The sequence below is a fragment of the Nuphar pumila genome, chromosome 7, assembly GCF_984573655.1.
Source record: "Nuphar pumila chromosome 7, dmNupPumi1.hap1.1, whole genome shotgun sequence".
Classification (NCBI taxonomy): Eukaryota; Viridiplantae; Streptophyta; class Magnoliopsida; order Nymphaeales; family Nymphaeaceae; genus Nuphar; species Nuphar pumila.
Genome location: NC_143255.1, coordinates 94,384,492 through 94,404,232, shown reverse-complemented (window position 1 = coordinate 94,404,232; position 19,741 = coordinate 94,384,492). Strand labels below are relative to the sequence as shown.

Genomic DNA, 19,741 nt, shown 5'->3' with positions numbered 1-19,741 from the left:
TTTTCTTTCCCTTGTCAAAAATCAATTTTTTGAGTCCATTCAATTTTTCCAATGTGATGGAGGTGGGGAATTCTCATCCCGTGATTTTATTTCTTTTCTTCAAAATAACGGAATAAGAAGAAGGGTGTCCTGTCCTCACACCCCTCAACAAAATGAAACTGCTGAACGAAAACACAGGCATATCGTTGAAAGTGCTATGAGTATGCTTTATGACAGCAATCTTCCCATCAACCTATGTACAGAAGCTTTCCATTCTGTCGTGCATGTGATAAATAGACTGCTTATGGTTATTCTGGAAAATAAGTCTCCTTATCACTGTCTTTTTGGAACTCATCCTAGTTATTATGATCTGCGTGTTTTTGGATGTGTCTGCTATGTGCATATCGATCAGTCCCTGAGAAACAAGTTTCAAGACAAGGCCCAAAAGTGCAGATTTGTGGGATATGCAGATGACTACAAAGGATATAGGTGTTATGATCCCACCAACAAACGCATCAGAACCTCAAGAAATGTTGTCTTTGATGAACAAAATTTTGATCACGGAGCTGACACAACGAATATGTCAACTGAAATTTATTATCCTTGGCTGAGCTCAGAACTTTTTGTTAGCTCCAATGAAGCATGTTCCTCAGATTGCGTGCAACAAGAAGAAGAGGTGTTTGAGAACAATGGGACGTCGGGGTCACAGAATGCAGAAGAAGTACCGGGCAGATACAAAGGCATTGTCTATTCTAAACAGATACTGACAATATCAAGCCATTCAGATCATGTCTCAGTCGCCAATCCTACTCCTCATACTCTTGCAGCCAGAAAATCAAACCGCATACGACATCCTATTGACAGGTGGGTTAGTTATAACAACTTCTCCTTGGATCTTCAACTGTTTTTAACTGCCATCAATAAGGATGAAGAGCCCATCATGTATTATCAAGCAGCCGCTTCTATGAAATTGGTAGAAGCCATGAATGATGAAACGCAAGCCTTGCATGAATGTGGAACATGGGAAGTTGTTCCTAGACCACCTGACAAAAATGTTGTCGGATGCAAATGGGTCTACAAAATCAAGTACAAGTCAGATGGAACCATTGAAAGATATAAGACAAGGCTTGTAGCAAAAGGATTCACTCAAGAAGCAGGGCAAGACTATGATGAGACTTTTAGTCCGGTTGTAAGAATGAGAACGATTCGAATTATCATTTCCCTGGTTGTTGAACATGGATGGAAGTTGAGTCAGCTTGATGTAAAAAATGCATTCGAATTATCATTTCCCTGGATATCAAGAACAAAATTGTAAAACCCATGTATGCAAGCTAAAAAGAGCCATCTACGACCTGAAGCAAGCATCTCGCTCTTGGTTTGATAGCTTCTCGCTAGAGATTCAGAAACATGGATTTTCGCGTTCCATGCTGGACCACTCATTATTTATTTTTAAAAGCCCGCCTGTGACCACTCTATTATTAATTTATGTCGATGATATTATCATCACAGGAAACTCTGCGAACCACATCCAAGAAATAAAAGACTTATTAGGTCAAAGGTTCAAAATGAAAGATCTTGGAGTTCTACGCTATTTCCTTGGTGTAGAAGTTGATAACCAGGCTCATGGCTTGACACTCACTCAACACAAGTACACCGTAGATGTTCTCAGCAAGGCAAGCATGAAAGACTGCAAACCTCTAGGAACTCTGAGTGTACTTCATCAAAAACTTAGCGCTCATGATGGAGATCTGTGTGATGACCCCACCAGGTATCGCAGCATAATAGGAATGTTACAATACCTCACATTCACTAGACCTGATATTGTTTATTTAGCCAATCAAGTGTCTCAATTTATGCATGCGCCACGTACTGGACATATGGAAGCGGTCAAGATGATCCTTAGATATCTGAAAGGGACTATTGAGGATGGATTGATATATTTACCACAGTCATATGGCCAAGACGAGCACGAAATTACTGTATATTGTGATGCAGACTGGGCAGGAGATCCTAACGAACGAAGATCTACATCAGGATATTGTGCCTTCATTGGAAGAAATTTAGTCTCTTGGAGCAGTAGAAAACAAAAAGCTATCGCTAGATCAAGCACTGAGGCTGAATATAGATCCATGGCTGCTGCCACTGCCGAAGTCACATGGATCAGGCATCTTCTAACTGAAGTAGGAGAAAAGATCTCTCACACTACCTTGCTCTGTGACAATCAAAGTGCTATCAACATGTCATTCAATCCAGTACATCACAATCGTGCCAAGCACATTGAGATCGACCAACACTTTGCGAGACAGAAGGTTAAAGAAAAAGAGATTGAGCATGAGTTTGTCAGCACTGAAACACAGGTTGCAGACATATTTACCAAAGGGTTAACCAAAGATCGCTTTTGGATGCTTAAAAGCAAGTTGTTCATGGTCCAAAACCATGATCAACTTGAGGAGGGGTGAAAAAGGTGCAAAGGATCCGACCCGATCCGTGTAACCGATCCATGTAAAGACCATGTAACCCTTTTGCATTTATCGGGTCTGGATACACCAGACCCGGACCCATACTGTAATGTAAACTTAAATACACAAGTTTAGGTCACGATTCCATTTTACTGAAATCGTGACAGCCGCAATCGATTTCTCTCTCTCTCTCTCTCTCTCTCTCTCTCTCTCTCTCTCTCTCTCTCTCTCTCTCTCTCTCAATACAAGTGCAAAGGAAAACTTTCACTTTACACAAGGGCACAAAAATCGAGGCGAAAGTTTTTCAAGATCTAAGAGTTTCGTAGCTCTAATACCATGTAATGAAATGGTAGGCTCCACGAATGCACTTGAATCTACTCAAAAGGAAATATCTAAAAGATACTTTAGACAAGACCCATAAAAGGGTATAAATGAAAAATCATAAAAATAAATAACACTTTATTTATGAGAGCAAAATGCTTAAAAAGCATTTAGAGGAATAATTTACACAAGGGGATGCACCCCTATTTATATAAGAGTATTAAGGAGAGCTCATGAGGAGCTCTCCCTTTCTAGCTGTTGGAACTTCCAACAGCTAGAATTCTAGCCGTTGGACTAACTCCAACAGCTAAAAAGTTGGCTGGAACTTGACCAAACTAGATAGAACTAGATACCAAAAACAAAAAGAAAAATTACAAAAAAATTAAAAAGTATAAATACAAAAATATTTTAACAAGACCATCTCTTGAAAGAAATGGTGTAGATGACTCCAAATGCATCGGCTCATAAACCTTGGCACAACTCATGGAGGCACTATAACCAATGTTAAAGATTCAAGCTTCTTCCTTCTCGGGTGCGGCCGTATTCACATGCATTGATCCTGATAAGACTTATTGGATTCTTGATTCTGATGCTTCTTTTCATATGACCCCAAGTGAGTCTACACTATTTGAATGCCATACTAACCCAAATAATTCTTATGTTTCAATTGCCGATATAACTTCTTTGAAAATCAAAGGTTTTGAGTCTTTACAAAAATATCAAACATTTTTTGTACTAAATATTATACCACCAAAATTAAATTTAAACCTCTTATCCGCTTCCCAAATTATAGATCATGGATGTAAAATCTTGTTTTCATCTAATGGTTGTTTGATACAGGATCCTCTATCCGAGAAATCGATTGGACAAGACCGCAGAAGAGGAGATCGCTATATTATGGACAATCTTAAATTATCAAAACATATTTTTTATAATTTTGTGAAAAAAAAAAAGACATAGAAAATTGGCACAAGAGACTAGGACATCCTAGTGTGTCAAAATTACATTTGTTTTCATTTCTTACAAGTTATAAAGAAAGAGATTTTGTTTCTGAAGATAAAATTATTAGTAAAATGAAATCTTTACCTTTTGGTCCTAGTCATTTTATATAAAGAAACCATTTGAGTTGGTACATTCGGATGTACGGGGACCAGCTCCGGTTATATCCAAACAAGGAGTACCTTATTATGTTGTTTTTGTAGATGGTTATAGTACACACTCTTAGATATATTTTCTTAATCACAAATCTGAAGTAATTGATTGTTTCCAAAAAAAATTATTGTTATACAATGACTCAATTTAAAACCAATATTAAAATCTTTAAAACCGATTCCGAAAGAAAACTTGTATCAAAAGATTTCAAAAACTATCTTGACCTACATGAGATTATTCATCAAAAATTATGTCCTTCAACTCAACAAAATGGACTAACCAAAAAGAAGCATAGAGATATTGTTAAGACTACTAGAACACTTTTTATATCAAGAAATGTTCCAAAATTGTTTTGGGCCGAAGCGGGTCTTACGGCGGTTTATTTGATAAATAGGATGCCTTCAAAAACTATTGAAAACACTTCTCCCATTGAAAAATTATTTAAAACATCTCCAGATTACAAAAGATTGAGAGTAGTTAATTGTAAATGCTTTGTCCTTATTGATAAAAATGACAAACTTTCCCCCAAAAGTTATTCCAAGTGTTTTTCTAAGCTATGCCAAAAATCAAAAACGGTATAGATGCTATGAAATTAAAAGGAACAAGCTATATGTCTCAGGAAATGTCACTTTTCTTAAAAACGAAAATGGATTTAGTAAAGATAAAATCCAAGAGCATTGTGACTATTTATTTTTTTTTTACCTTGCCAATGAATATGGGAGTTGTGATGGCATTCATGATATGCACGAGAGTGACAATGAGGACACTCATGATGCACATGGAAATATGAATGAGGGTCTTGATAATATAGACCAACCTCATAATAAAATTTAAATCTATACTCGACGTATAGAAAACCATTCACCATGTGCTTTAGAAAGATATTCTCAAAATCAAGATATAGATTCATCTAGTGTTAAAAGATACATGAGAATTTCAAAAGCTCCTAGTAGATTTGTATCTTATGATTTCTTTGAATATACTCGACGTACCGAAAACCATCCTCCATATATTTTAAAAAGATATTCTCAAAATAAAGATATAAATTCCTTAAGTGTTAAAAAATACATGAGAATTTCAAAAGCTCCTAGTAGATTTGTATCCTATGATTCCTTTGCACCCATATATATAGCATGTCGAATGGCTATACACTCATATGTAAAATCATCATCTTACCATGATATTAAAAATTATCAAGAATGAATTAAGGTAATGAATGATGAATTGAAAACTTTAGAAAAAGCAAAAACTTGATAAATTCAAACAACACCTAAAAGAAAGAAAAATATAGGATGTAGATGAGTCTATAAGATTAAAACTAAAACTAATAAGACATTAGAAAGATATAAAGCTAGGTTAGTAGCCAAAGAATATTGTCAAGAATATGAAATAGATCATGATGAGACATTTGCTCTCTTTGCTCGAATGGCCACTGTTAGAACTCTTATTTCTATAGCATCAATTAATAAATAGCTCATTTTTCAAATGGATGTGAAAAATGCCTTTTTGAATGAAAATCTTAATAAAAAAGTTTACATGAATCCCACAGTAGGATTAAGTTTAGAACATGAAAAAAAAATTGGTTATGAAAAGCATTGTATGGGCTAAAGCAAGCTCCAAGGCTTGGCACGATCAATTCAGTAATGTGATGACATAACTTGGTTTAAATCTTGTTATACTGGCACTGTGTTGTTTGTCAAGTCTTCCAATATAGAAATGGTGATATTACTTTTCTACGTTGATGATATGATTATCACAAGAAGTGATAAGCAATGAGTTAGTCATATCAAAGATGTGCTCAAAGTCAACTTTGATAAGACAAATCTTGGTTTTTTACAGTACTTTCTTAGAATAGAAGTGGCTTATAAGATATCGTGAGGGGTCTGTTAAACCTGCACAGGAAACAAAGAAAAGGGAGAGAGGGAGATGCACAATGGCTAGGGCGGCAAACGTGAAACACAACCTCAAGCCTTAATCTCTTTACATTAAAAAGCTTTTACAATGGGGACTAAAATATCACACCATAACATTTATATTACATAAATGCCATTAATGAGAAAGAGGTCAGTTGCATAGTTAAAAGGATTGACGTGCGTATGGATCTAGATCCAGATCCATGTGCATGCTCTATTTTAACACCCTCCCTCAAGTTGTACATGATTTTGGAGCATGTACAACTTGCTCTTCAATAGAAAAAATTGATGTGTTATTAACCCTTTGGTAGACAAGTCTGCCACTTGATCTTCTGTTCGAACATGACGCAGTTCTATCTCTTTCATCTCGACTTTCTGCCATATAAAATGTTGATTAATCTCAATATGTTTCATTCTACTATGCTGAATAGGATTACACGCAATGTTTATTACGCTTGATTGACGCATAAAAGAAATGATCGAACAATTGTCTCCCCAAGATCACTCAATAAATGTCTAATCCATGTAACTTTTGTCGTGCTTGCAGCCATCGACCTGTATTCAGCCTCTGTACTCGATTGTGTCACTGCTTTTTGTTTTCTACTGCTCAAAGACACTAAATTGTGTCCAATATATACACAATATCCAGAGACAGATCGTCTTTCATCTGGATCCCCTGCCTAATCTGCGTTTGTATAAGTGATGAGTTCATGTCCTTTATGTAGGTTATCGTTCTTGCAATAAACAAGTTTGTCACCTATAGTTCCTTTTAAATAGCGTAGAATGTGCTTCACAGCTTCCATATGACATTTCGTTGGAGCATGCATAAACTGAGATACCTGATTGACAGCATAAACTATATCAGGTCTGGTAAAGGTCAAAAACTGCAGCATCCCTACAAGGCTTCTATACATTGTAGGGTTGACACAAAGGTGACCATCTTCAGAACTCGGCCTTTGATGTAATACACTCGGAGTGTTGGCTGGTTTACAATTCGTCATCACGGCTCTTTCCAGAAGATCAAGAGTGTATTTTTGTTGCATGAGTGTATTTTGTTTGTCAACCTCCACACCAAGGAAGTACCTCAACTCTCCTAAATCTTTCATCTTGAAAGTTTTCATCAAAAACCGCTTCACGTATTGCACATGATTATCTGAACTCTCAGTGATAACAACATATATAAGAAGAAGTGTAACGATGTTTGTCTTCTGGTAAATATAGAGCGAGTGGTCTAGAGAGCATCTTCTAAAACCATAGCCTTGAATTTGCATAGAGAAAATTTCAAACCAAGAACGAGACGCCTGTTTCAACCCATACAGAGATTTCCTTAGCTTGCACACTCAGGCAGTAGGATCCTTCTCGGCATACCCAGGAGGTTGCTCCATATATACTTCCTCCTCTAAATTTTCATGCAAGAATGCATTTTTAACATCCATCTGGCTAAGCTTCCATCCTCAATCGACTGCTAAGGATATGATGACACGAATTGTGCCCATTTTGACTACCGGACTAAAAGTTTCATCATAATCTTCACCATATTGTTGTGTGAATCCCCGAGCAACAAGTCCCGCCTTATATCTGTCAATACTTCCTTCGGGCTTATATTTTGTTTTATAAACCCATTTTGAGCCAACTACATTCTTTCCTTCTGGCCGAAGTACTATTTCCCAAGTCTGACACTCATGAAGAGCTTCCATTTTTTCATTCATAGCCTCAATCTAATGACGGGATTGAAGAACTTGATTAAAACAAGTGGGTTCATTCTGCTTTGTGAGCTGAGACAGAAACAACTGAAAATCAAGAGAAAAGGTCTCATAACTCACCCATCGCTGAATAGGATGCCTGATGCGTGACGGCCTTTGAGTCAGAGCATTAGAGATGATTTTCACATCCTTCGGTCTTGTATTTTTGTCCCTTCTAGTGTATATCTGTCCATAGAAGCGTGCAACTGGAGGTGGCTCAACTGAAGATGGCTAAACATACATCTGTGAGTCATCCAACTCCCTACTCAAGTCGAAGGAAGGATAAGTCGCCTGGCATGTCTCTCTTGTATTGGCAAAAAGATCTGTGCTCATCCATGGATCATATACCTCCACTTCTCGAGATGGCAACTCTTCATAATCATTACTCTGAAAATTTTGCTCATCAAAAACAATATTCCTGAAGGTCCTAATATGTTTTGTAGTAGGGTCATAGCATCGATAGCCTTTGTATTCATCTGCATAACCAACAAATCTGCACTTAGCACCCTTGTCCTAAAACTTATTTCGCAAAAATGAATCAATATGCACATAACATGCACAACCAAAAACACGCAGCTCATCATAAGAGGGATGTTGCCCAAATAAAATATAATAAGGGGATTTCCAATCCAGAAGGGCTATAGGAAGAAGATTTATGACATGAACAGATGTGTGAAAAACTTCTGTCCAGAGACTAATGGGCACATTGCTGTCATGTAACATGTTCATCGCAATTTCAACAATATGCCTGTGTTTCCTCTCTGCAACCCCATTTTGTTGAGGGGTATGGGGGCAAGAAACTTGTCGACTTATTCCTTTATCCCGAAGAAAGGCAATAAACTCGTTCGATGAATACTCACCTCCACCATCACACTGTAAATGCACAATATCATAGGAAAATTTTGTTTTGACCAGCGAATGAAATTCTTGAAATATTTGGAAAACTCCATGCTTATGTTTCAAGAAATATATCCAAGTATAACGGGAATAAGAATCAATAAAGATAACATAGTAACGACTATTATAGAGAGAAGGAATAGGTGTGGGTCCCCAAACATCGGAACAAACAATTTCAAATGGCTTTGAAGCTCTTTTATTAATAATATGAAAAGAAAGAACATGACTTTTGCATAGTTAACAAGATGAACATTTTTTATTCTTTAAAGAGGAACATAAACTAGACTCTGGAAGAAGACCATCAGATACAAGACCTTCAACAAAACCCCGACTACAACGTCCCAAGCGACTGTGCCAGATGTCTGGCTTATTACAATGAGATGAATTAAAAACTTCCAATGGAGTAAAAGACAAAGACTCTGAAGAATGCTTGGACGGCTTCAACTGGAGAACTGGAACTGAGGGAATCTCCTTGAAGACGTACATGTTTCCTTATCGCTCCCCCTTAGCGAACGTCTCCTTCGTTCGTAGATCCTTAACATAAACAGAAGAGGAAGTAAATTCGACTGAAGAATTCATATCGTCAACAAGTTTAGCTACAGAGACAATGTTCTTTTTAATATTAAGACAAGAAGGACATTGGACAAGTAAAGTGAGGACTTTGACATAGAAATATGTGCACTGCCGGTATGACTAATGGAATGATAAGTTTCACCTCTCGTAACTATACTACCTTTTTTCAAGATAAGGCAATAAGTGAGATAACTTACCCACATTACCCATGACATGTGTGACAGCACGGGAATCAACATATCATTCTCCTTGTTCATTTTGCTTGATCGTCATCTGTGACAATGCGGATAACAAAAGTTGTTGCACATCTGTAGATGGTGCTTTCATGTCCACAGTAGTAGCTGACTTATCCTCAATTTTGCTTATTTTTTCTCTGTTCTGCAGATTAAACCAACAATCAGCTTTCACATGTCCTCTTTTGTTGCATAAGAAACAAGTGGGCACTCTCCTCTGATTCCCTGCATTAAAAACACCCAAAATATTAGGTGTAGGCAAGATACCACGTCCTCCCTGCCCAAAACGTCCTCGGCCTCTACCTCCTTGATGCCCTCCATTCCCTCGTCCAAAACCTACAGAAGTGTCCATGGCCAAAACTGAACGAGAACGAGCTAATTCATTTCTGCCCTTTGTTTCATAATCATCTCATGCTGGAGATGTTTCGCTTGAAAGTCATCAAAGTTAGGCAAGTGGGAAAGACATGACAAAGTTGTGGTAAGCATGTCAAAATCAGGGCCCAATCCATTAAGAAGTTGTACTTTATCTTTATCTGAAATAGCACTTCCAATAACAGCCAATTGGTCAGTAATATTCTTCAAGCGGCCTATGTATTCCATAACTGTCATAGAGCCTTTCTTCAAACTTTGAAACTCATTTTTTAAGTACATAACTCGGGCTTCTGATATCTGAGAGTATGTCTGAGACAGCTTACTCCATAGATCTGCCGCAGTGCAATCATCTGAAAGAGTAGCCAACACTTCTTGAGAGAGTGTTGACGTAATATAAGCAACCAAAGACTGATCCCGCTTTCTCCAAGCTGTATACTCTGGATTTTTAATAGATTTAGTATTAGTGTCACATTTCTCATCCTTGGTTTTCTGCAAAATAAGCTGTGGTGGTACAGGAACAAAATCATCCAGATGTTCATCGAGATCCTGACTTTGTATAAACGAAAGTATTTGTCTCTTCCATGTTAAGAAATTAGAATGAGTAAATTTTTTTGTAACGAGCTGATTTAAGAAATTTGCAGAGGGACCGGATGACGAGGAGTAATCCATATCAATAGAACAACGAATAAGCAAACAAGACGAATGAAAAAAAAACAAATTAATTTGAAATCACTTAATCAATCAGCAGAGCTTCAATAAAACATGTACTTGTGCAACCAATACCTTGAAAAGAAATTCTTCTTCCTTTTTTTTTTTGAGTTTCAGAATTGAGAGTGTAAACTGTTACAATCTGCTTATAGACGTTGCACAGAAAACACTAATTGTATTGCTGATTGAAAAAGATGAAGGACAACAATATAGTTTTGTGGAAAAACTGATATGAACGTGAATGCTAGACTACGACAGCAGCATAAAAAAAAAACTAATATGAACGTCCAGCAATAAAAAAAACTTCAGCAATATGGGAAGCAAAAGGTTCAGAGCTTAGATTTCGGCCAGAATTTATTTGACTTAGAAAAAAGAATCGGATAGCACGAAGCTAATAAATTCAGAATGGAGGTAAAGATTTATTGCAGAAAGAATCAAAGAGGAGGAAGAAGCTGCAATCAAAGAAAAAAATCAGAGGTTGCAGTCGTTGAAGGATGATGTTGATGCAGTCGTTGATGGAGAAGAAGTTGCAGTCGTTAATGGTGAAGAAGAAGAGGCAGATGACGAAGATGAATTAAAACTTGCTTCTTCAGATCTCGTTGAACATGCTTCTGGTAGGGTTCCGCAACCGAAGCTCTGATACCATATAAGATATCGTGAGGGATCTATTCAGCATGCACAAGAAACAGAGAAAAGGGAGAGAGGGAGATGAACAATGGCCGGGGCGGCAAACGTGAAACACAGCCTCCAAGCCCTAATCTCTTTACATTAAAAAGCTTTTACAATGAGGACTAAAATATCACACCATAACATTCATATTACATAAATGCCATTAATGAGAAAGATGTCAGTTGCATAGTTAAAAGGATTGGTGTGTGTATGGATCTGGATCCAGATCCATGTGCATGCTCTATTTTAACATTACTCACCTCGTGGTTACTTGTTATCGCAGACTAAGTATGCAGTAGAGATCATTGAACGGTCAGGACTCTCAGATAAAAAATGAGTTGATACTCCAGAGGTCATCAATGCAAAGATGAAAAAAGATGATGGAGAACCTCTGAAGGATCCAACTCCATATAGACAAATGATTAGAGTTTTATCTTATTTATCTATTATTTGTTCTGATATTTCTCATGTTATTCATTTTGCTAGCCAATTTCATCATGATTTCACTATAGTACATATGAGTATTGTAATGAGAATTATTAGATATATTAGAAATTCTATCAATTATAAGTTATTTCTTTCATCACCATCCCCGTTAAAAGTTATTGCATATTCTAATTCAGATTGGAAATAGGATGTGAATGATAGACGCTCAATCACTGGTTCCTGTATTTTTGTAGGTAATTCTCTAATTTCATGGAGATACAAAAAGCAACAGAAAATGTTCCTCTCTTCCACTAAAGCAGAGTATTGTGTCATGACGACAACTACTTATAAATTAGTATAGTTGAAAAAATTGTTAAAAGACTTGAAAGTTCACATTGTAGAACCCTCGAGATTATGTTGCTACAACAAGAGCACAAGATACATTGCAAGCAATCATACATTCAATGAAAGAACCAAACACATTGAAATGGATTGTCACCACGTTCGTGAGAAATTTCTGAAGACCATCACATTGCCATATGAACCATCAGAGTATCAACTGACAGACTTCTTCTCTAAAGTGTTCTCGTCACCTACATTTCACTTCCTACTTGGCAAACTCTCGGTTGTTACACTGTGAGTTTGAGGAGAGTGTTAAGATTGTGCTTCTAATATTATATATATATATATATATATATATATATATATGTAAACTGAAATACCCCATAGGGGTATTTCGGTTATTTTACTTTGTAATAGAGGTCAACCCATTAGAGGCTGACTGTACATTTTATTTATTTTTGTTTCTATTTTCCGTCTTTTTGATGTCATCGATTGGGACAGCTCCAACTAGTTGTTGTGTGACCGTTGGGAGCCCTATCCCTTTCTCTTGTTATAAATAGGGGTTCACCCCTTGTATCTTCTTCATGCTTTCTCAAGCATTGTGTAATACAAAAGCCATTATTTTTACTCTCTTGGCCCTTGTGTGGGTGTTGTGGATTGATCCATAAGTGGTTCTTTATAAGTGGTTCTTTCGTGGATTGGTTGTGTTGTTGTAAGCCCATAAGAGGCTCTTTTTTGCTTTTGTTCTTATTTCATTACAGTTTTTTTTCCATCAAAATTAACAAACCAATATGCATATTAACTAGTGAACATACCACTTTTTCGGTTTTCTCTTATGGTGTGCTCAATTGGGTCATAATGCCATATTACTTATTGAAATCTTCAACACCTTACAAACAAAAAACTTATTGTCGCTCATTGTACCACTCTATTCTCCATTTGGAAATTTTTATCAAATTATCAGGTGTAACCATCTTCCATTTGATTAGTTCAAACTCTTATGCCATGACATATGCAATCAAGCATTAGAATGATAATGGACTTCTACTATTACTGAGTTTTTTCAAACAATTTTGGTTGAAATTTGAAGCTATTCCTGTTAATGGTTCACTCAAAAACCTGAAACCCATTTCAATACCTAAATGACGGCACTATAATCTGATACAAGCGAGGGCCTGTTGTAATTGGTTCAACTGCCAATGTTTATCTCCTTGACTTTAATAAGTTGAATAAACCTACGCAACATTGAAAAACATGCCTATATGGTATCAATTTCCCTCTATAATAAAAAAATACCCTGTATAAATCATGGAGAAAAACTGAACCACCACCAAGCAAACATCATAACAGCCAAAGAAAATCATATACAGATGATATGAAAAAATAAAATAAAAAAAGGACAATAAATGCAGTCAATCACTATGACAGAGGGAGCTTCTTAATGACTGTCCAGCGGAATGACATATTTGGTAATGCCAAATATCGGATGTAACCATGATTCAAAGTCACACAGAAGTGACAGAACAGAAAAATAACAAACTCACCAATCGATTCGATTTCACAAACTCATACGAAAGGTTAAACAAGAAGAGAATCAAATGAATTAATAGCAATTCCAAATCAACAAGACCAAGAAAACAAAGATCACAGAAACCGAGGATTTGATACAATTGCATCAGGACGATTCACCCCCACACGGTGCGGAATCCACCAATCAAGCACGAAAAAGGGAGATAAAACGTAGAAAACTGCAATAAAGAAAAAGAGGAAGAAAGAAAGCGACCAAACTCACATAATCCCTAAAGATCATGCCCACGTCCATGCATTGCAGAACCTCCTCCGTCAACTCCAACGATATTTTCTCATCTCTTTCCAGTTGACCCCCTTCATTCCCAACGAACAAAGAAGAAGAAGAAATCAATAGAACAAGAAAAAGAAATCGTCACAGAGATAGAAGAAGAACCCCCCCACCCAAAAAAAAAAACTATAATTCTCACCTGGCATGATTCTGACACCTCGAACAGGGAGCGCGCGCGCGCGAGCGAGAGAGAGAGAGAGAGAGAGAGAGAGACTCTTTCTTTCTTTCTCTCTTGGCGGGGCGATCGATTTGGAGACGACTAATAGGGAGGGGACAGCTTAAATATTGCTGCCTTCATTGTTCCGAATCGGTCCCTTAACCGCCTTTCATATTCCGAATAATTTCGAACCGGTTTTACCTATACCGGTTCTCTCTGTACAGTCATTGAGGTTGGGATAGGATTTGGACCCGGGCCGGAAGGTAAAATGGGTTGGATTTGGCCCGAATGTAATCTTTTGCTAATTCAACCTAAACAGATATTGCCTACCGGGATTCAGATGAAAAAATATATATACATATCCAAATAACCTCAAGTTAGTCCAAAATCCCAAGCTTCAGAGAAAAAGAAACTGCATATTTTGAAAAGGAGTAGGGATGGTTAGGTAATTTTACTACTGAGAGACCGTGAGGGGTGAAAAGATCAGGTGCGATTGCACAAATATTTGTGCATTAAGCACTTGATGACCCTCCACTTGGGGACAGGCCTGTCATGTTATGGGGCCCAAGGCCTGATGGAGGGCGATCAGGTGCTTAATTCACAAAATTTGTGCCATATGATTGCGCCAAATCTGGACTCCCGCGAGGGACCTCTGCAAGTTTTGCAATTATCTTTACCATACACGTGGCATGATTGGGGGCAATGGTGCATGCAATAAACAAATAAAACGTACGGCACACCAACCTATGCATGTAGGTTGCAGGCCATCATGTATGTCATGTATAGCTGCAAACGGATCGGATATGATGAGATATCCGATCCGATTTGAACATGTTTCTTCTGGATACGGATCCTTCAAATAAGATTCGAATGTACATTTAGATCAGATTCCGATCTGTTTAATGAGGTTGATTTCAGATTTTGGTCAAAGTTTGGACCAACATTTTAAGTTGGATGTAGAATCGATCTGATTTCAAAATCTGATCCCATTGGATTTTTTTACATGGTAATAGCTTTTTGCTGGACCCAGCATTACCACATGTATTTCAAATTCCGATTCAACCTTACCTCTTTGGATTTGACTCAGATTTGGATTTGCAAGATCCAACCCAATTCAACTTACTAATCACATTTTATAGGCCTTTACTTGTTTTTTTGCATTAATGTGAGGAAGCCATTGTTATGATTTGAACGTCCCATTACGGACTGAGAGGTCCTGTTTCAGAGTCTGCAGCCTAAATTCAATGAGCACTCCTTCCTGCCCACTTGAGATTGTTTTCTGTTGGCTTTAACTTTGCAGCCTCATGTATCAAACTCACGACTAAGGGGTCACATACCCGATCCGATGACCAGTACTGGATCAGGTTTAGTTACAAAGAAAAGGATTCCATTAACTCAGGTTTGACATTAAGATCCACAATTTTTCAATAAAAAAAATTAAAATATATTATTTTACCGGGTGTAGACTGGGTCTGGTTTATGTAGGGATGGCAGTGGACCGGGGGAAAGCGGGGCCCCGCCCTGCCTCGCCCTGCTTGAACCGGGGATGGAGGTTCTAATCTTGAGGTGGGGCGGGGGTGGAGACCTTGTCTCCCGCCCCGCCCCGCCCTGCCCCACTGCCATCCCTAGGTTTATGTAATTCTTTTCAGACCCAAGTATGTTTTTTCTTTTGAAAATTTGGTTAGACCCGAATCCAGATCTAATTCCCGCATCATTTAGTCAGATCTGAGTTTGGACCTACCTATTTCAGCAGGAGTCCGACGACCCGTTGACACCCCCTACTTACGACGTCATGCAAAGGTTGAACGTCCAAGGCCAACCTTTTTAGCCAGGTGTACGGAACCCTTGTGAGATTTTTGACCTCAGCTTTATGACATGAGGTGTTGTCCATTTGTAGTATGCAAAGAGTTGTTACAGGCATTTAAACGAGTCAAATTGGTGTCAGATTGCCTTTTTCGTGATACGATTGGGATTCGAACTTGCGACGTCCCAACTGACGTTTCATGTTTGATAACATGCTTGTAGTAGACCAACCAACCATTGTCCAACATTTAATAATTTTACTTTCTATCGTTAGCTGGGTTTTAGATAAACGTATTATCCAATTGCTTATTTTACTTGTACATTTGGTGTTGGAAAATGCAGTAGGTTAGGATCAATAAATAACTTATAAAACTTAAAAAAAATGGTGATGATATTTATTCATTTGAATAATATATGTGTCATTAAAAAAAATGAATAATACATATTGTTAAGATAGCAAGAGATGCAAACATCCCAACTTAATGCATTTGAACCTACACCATAAAAATATCTTAGTTATGTTTTAATGAAGATATATATATGATTCTTGATAAAAAAAATGATATAATAACATGATAACAATATTTTTTTTTAGTTTTAACCAAATACAGAATATTTTCAAACATGAACAACTCATAAGAAAACTTGACTTTTACATGATTCATAAGAATCAGTTACTAAAACAATATATCATATTCCACATATTCACGCATGATGCAATGATGGGTATGTTATGGTCGATGCCATGTGAGGATGTTGCGGTTCATGCTCTCCATATTTACATATTCAGGTTTATGCATTATAACATTTTATAACAACTTAACCACCGTGCATTCATTAAGTGTCCCGGTCATTGATGAGGGTTTTCCATCATAAAAAAATGGGTTGAAATGCTCCTTTGTGCATGCAAGTTGATGAGGGTTTTCTGTCATAAAAAAAAAATTGGTTGAAATGCTCCTTTGTGCATGGCATGCAAGTAAAGGAACCACTTAGTGTAGCAACCACAGCCGGTTGCTGAAACATTAGACTTGGCACACTTTAAGTGGGTTTCACCTGACGACAGATTAGGTCATCTTTACTATGACACTTTAGGGCTTGTTTCATGGCTTGTCCGTGAAATTACATAACAGATAACAGAAGAACAAAACAGACAGAACACTCGTTTTGTTTGTTCCATAACAATTGTACCAAGTTCAATGTTTGTTTCGACGGTACACAAAATCTGTGTTCCAAAGTTCAATGTTTGTTTTATGATGTGCACGGACAACATGGACACATGGATAATGAGTCAGATAACTTCGTTTTGAATCATATGACTCGATCCACCCATTATTAACTATGTTTTAACAAGTTTATTATAGATTTTAACCTTATATATGGATCTTAAATTGGATCTAATTTAAAAATAAAATAAAACAACCGTAAAACAAATACTCAAATCCTTTTTTGATTGATAGTTTGAGACTAAAATCTAAGATTAGATTGGATTTAAAACTCTGATTGGATTTAAAACTAAAAAAAATGTTGGATTGAATTGGATTGGATTTAAACCTAAAAAATGTTTAAATTTTGAAACTAAAAAAATATCAAATTGGATTGGATTTATATCTAAAAAATGTTTAAAATTTGAAACTAAAAAACTTCAAATTGGATCTTACTAAAAAATGTTTAGATGATCTTCTATTCATAATCTAAAATCTTGGATTGGATTTAAAACAGAAAATTGTTTAAAATTTGAGTATTTTGAGAAAAAATAAAAAGTTATATTTTTATAAATGATTTAATCAATGTTATATTACATTATCATAAAAATATCAAATCCTATTAAATCAAATTAACTATAAAAATATCAAATCCTAATTTTTAAAAACAAAAAAAAACAAAAAAAGAAGAAAAAATCCATTGCAGAGACATGATAATCGCCGGCTCCATGAAAAATTTCCAAAAGCACGAAACATCAAAATGATTTCCAAAAAATCAATAAGATCAAAAAAAAGGGAAACACTAAAAAAACAATCCGATTGCAAACCCTAAAAACACAATCCGATTGAGGGTAGAGTCGTTGCTGGCTTGAAAACGTCATCCTTGACACCCAGCTCCACCTTCACCGCAGCCACTATCAATATTGCCCTAAATCTGGAGAAGAAGATAAGGGCACCGAAGGGGAGGCCCGACCGCTGCACAGTATATATATATATATATATATATATATATATATATATATATATATATATATATATTGTCGCCAACCACTTGTTGTCGGTGGCCTTGATGTCTGGTTGCAAGAGAGAAAGAAAGAGAGCAGAAAGAGAGAGTCCGAAAAAAAGTTAGGCCCCACTTTTTTTTTACTGTTTTCTCTGTCCCTGTTATTTTCGTAATGGGGGGGGGGGGGGGTCCATTGCGTCCCTTGTTTGTTTGATGCAGCATTCCAAGTGGTTGCAGCGTGTTGCGCAATATGCAGGACATGCCTAGGTGGGGACCGACTGGTCCCTGCCAAGACTGTATCCAGTGTTTGAAATGCACTGACAACTTGCACAGCGCAAGACTAAGCGTGTCCTACATAGTTGAGTTTGGCGGGATGTGCCAGTTGCACCCCCTAACAAACACAGTGCTACCTGCCCACAAGACATTTGTCCCTCTTGTCAAACACGTTCATAGGGTATGTTTGATGGCTTGTCCAGGGTTGGACAAAATTAACAAAAAAGATGGAACAGAACATTGGTTTTGTTTGTTCTATAACAACTGTTCCAAGTCTAAAGTTTGTTTTGGACCGTACTCAAATGCTATGTTCCAAATGTTTGTTGTTTGATGGCAATGTGTGGACAACTTAGATAGTCATAGATAATGGGTCGAATTACTTCATTGTGGATCATATGACCCCATCCGTCCACCATTTTACATGTTTTAACAAGTTTATGATAGTTTTTTAGTAGAAATAGCATGACCCATCAAGGATAGCTTAAAAAAAAATTTACCTTGACGGGCCCATCCTTGAAACATAAAAACTTGACAATAATGTAACAGAAATAGCATGACTCAACTTTAGGATAGTTATGAATGTGTGCATAATGAAATGTTGCTGCCAGGTAAGTGTTGAGAACTTTTTCATAAGGTTATGGGTGTAGACAGAAAAAAATTCATTTTCAAGAATAGGAGACCCTGTTAGAAATTAAAACATGAGGCATATTGTTCAGTTTCCTTCTATTTTTCCATGATTATTTTGAAAAGTATAAAAAAAAAAACACTTTCATCGATGGTGGTGACAAAATTTCTTTCATGTTGTCTAACAAAAATGCATACAAACATAAAAAATCAACCAAAAACAATATATGAAAGTAAAGGTAAAGAATATTGAGATTCATTCATAATGAACATGAAAGGTTGATAAAGAAACATTGGGTACAAGGATAAAGATTTTTCTCTTTTTAAGAATTGTTCCAACCATATATGGTCATAAATCAACACGTTTCTTTTCTCTATCATCCTTTTTTTCAACTGTCGCTCATTTGTTTGCCTCCTCTATTTTTTCTCTCTTTAACTACCTTTACTCCTTCCTCGTCAATTTATTTTTTGGCTGCTTTCGCAATACGTCTATGTTCCTTTGCCCTATTTTTTTTCAGATTTGCATGCCTCTCTTCTTCATTTGCCTTAATTCTTTCTGCATTTGCTTGCTTTTTCGCCTCCTCAGCTTTCTATTTTCCAGCATATGCTTGCTTCTTTGTTGCTTGACCTTCTTGCTCGCCAAGTCTCCTCTGTGTCTCCCTTTTCCAAGATCGTCTTTGAGTTTCTTTACCTCCTTCTGCAATTCCAATATACGACTAACAAGTTTACCATATGCATCTTTGCTTTGACAACTCAAACCATTATTTTTTTGCAATTCAAATATCCCTTCTTTCAGGTTGCATATTTCCCTCTCTTTCTTATTAGACAACTCCTTTTCAGCAGTTTCTCGCTCTAATTTTTGCACGCATTCTCTCTTCTTTCAAGGCTGAAAAAAAAGAACACGAAGGATCAAAATTTTAGCGTAAAGTAATTATGAGAAAAAAACAATCAAGAGTAACAGAACTTCTGCAATTTATGTTAGAAAACTTGGCAATGTTTCCATCATCTTCACTTCCTATCAACATGTAGCAAATG

At 36.7% G+C, this 19,741-nt stretch overlaps 1 protein-coding gene across 1 annotated transcript in view; it reads right to left on the bottom strand.

Moving 5' to 3' along the window:
• LOC149832516 (protein ANTHESIS PROMOTING FACTOR 1-like) overlaps nt 1-13,875 on the bottom strand; it is a 39,510-nt gene extending 25,635 nt beyond the window's left edge. Inside the window, exons 1-2 of the mRNA XM_090014552.1 lie at nt 13,784-13,875; nt 13,579-13,670 (exon numbers count right to left, since the gene is read on the bottom strand). Coding sequence (XP_089870678.1) covers nt 13,579-13,670; nt 13,784-13,790 — 99 coding nt within the window. The 5' untranslated portion in view covers nt 13,791-13,875. The remainder of the gene's footprint in view (nt 1-13,578; nt 13,671-13,783) is intronic.
• Nucleotides 13,876-19,741: the final 5,866 nt, after the last annotated feature.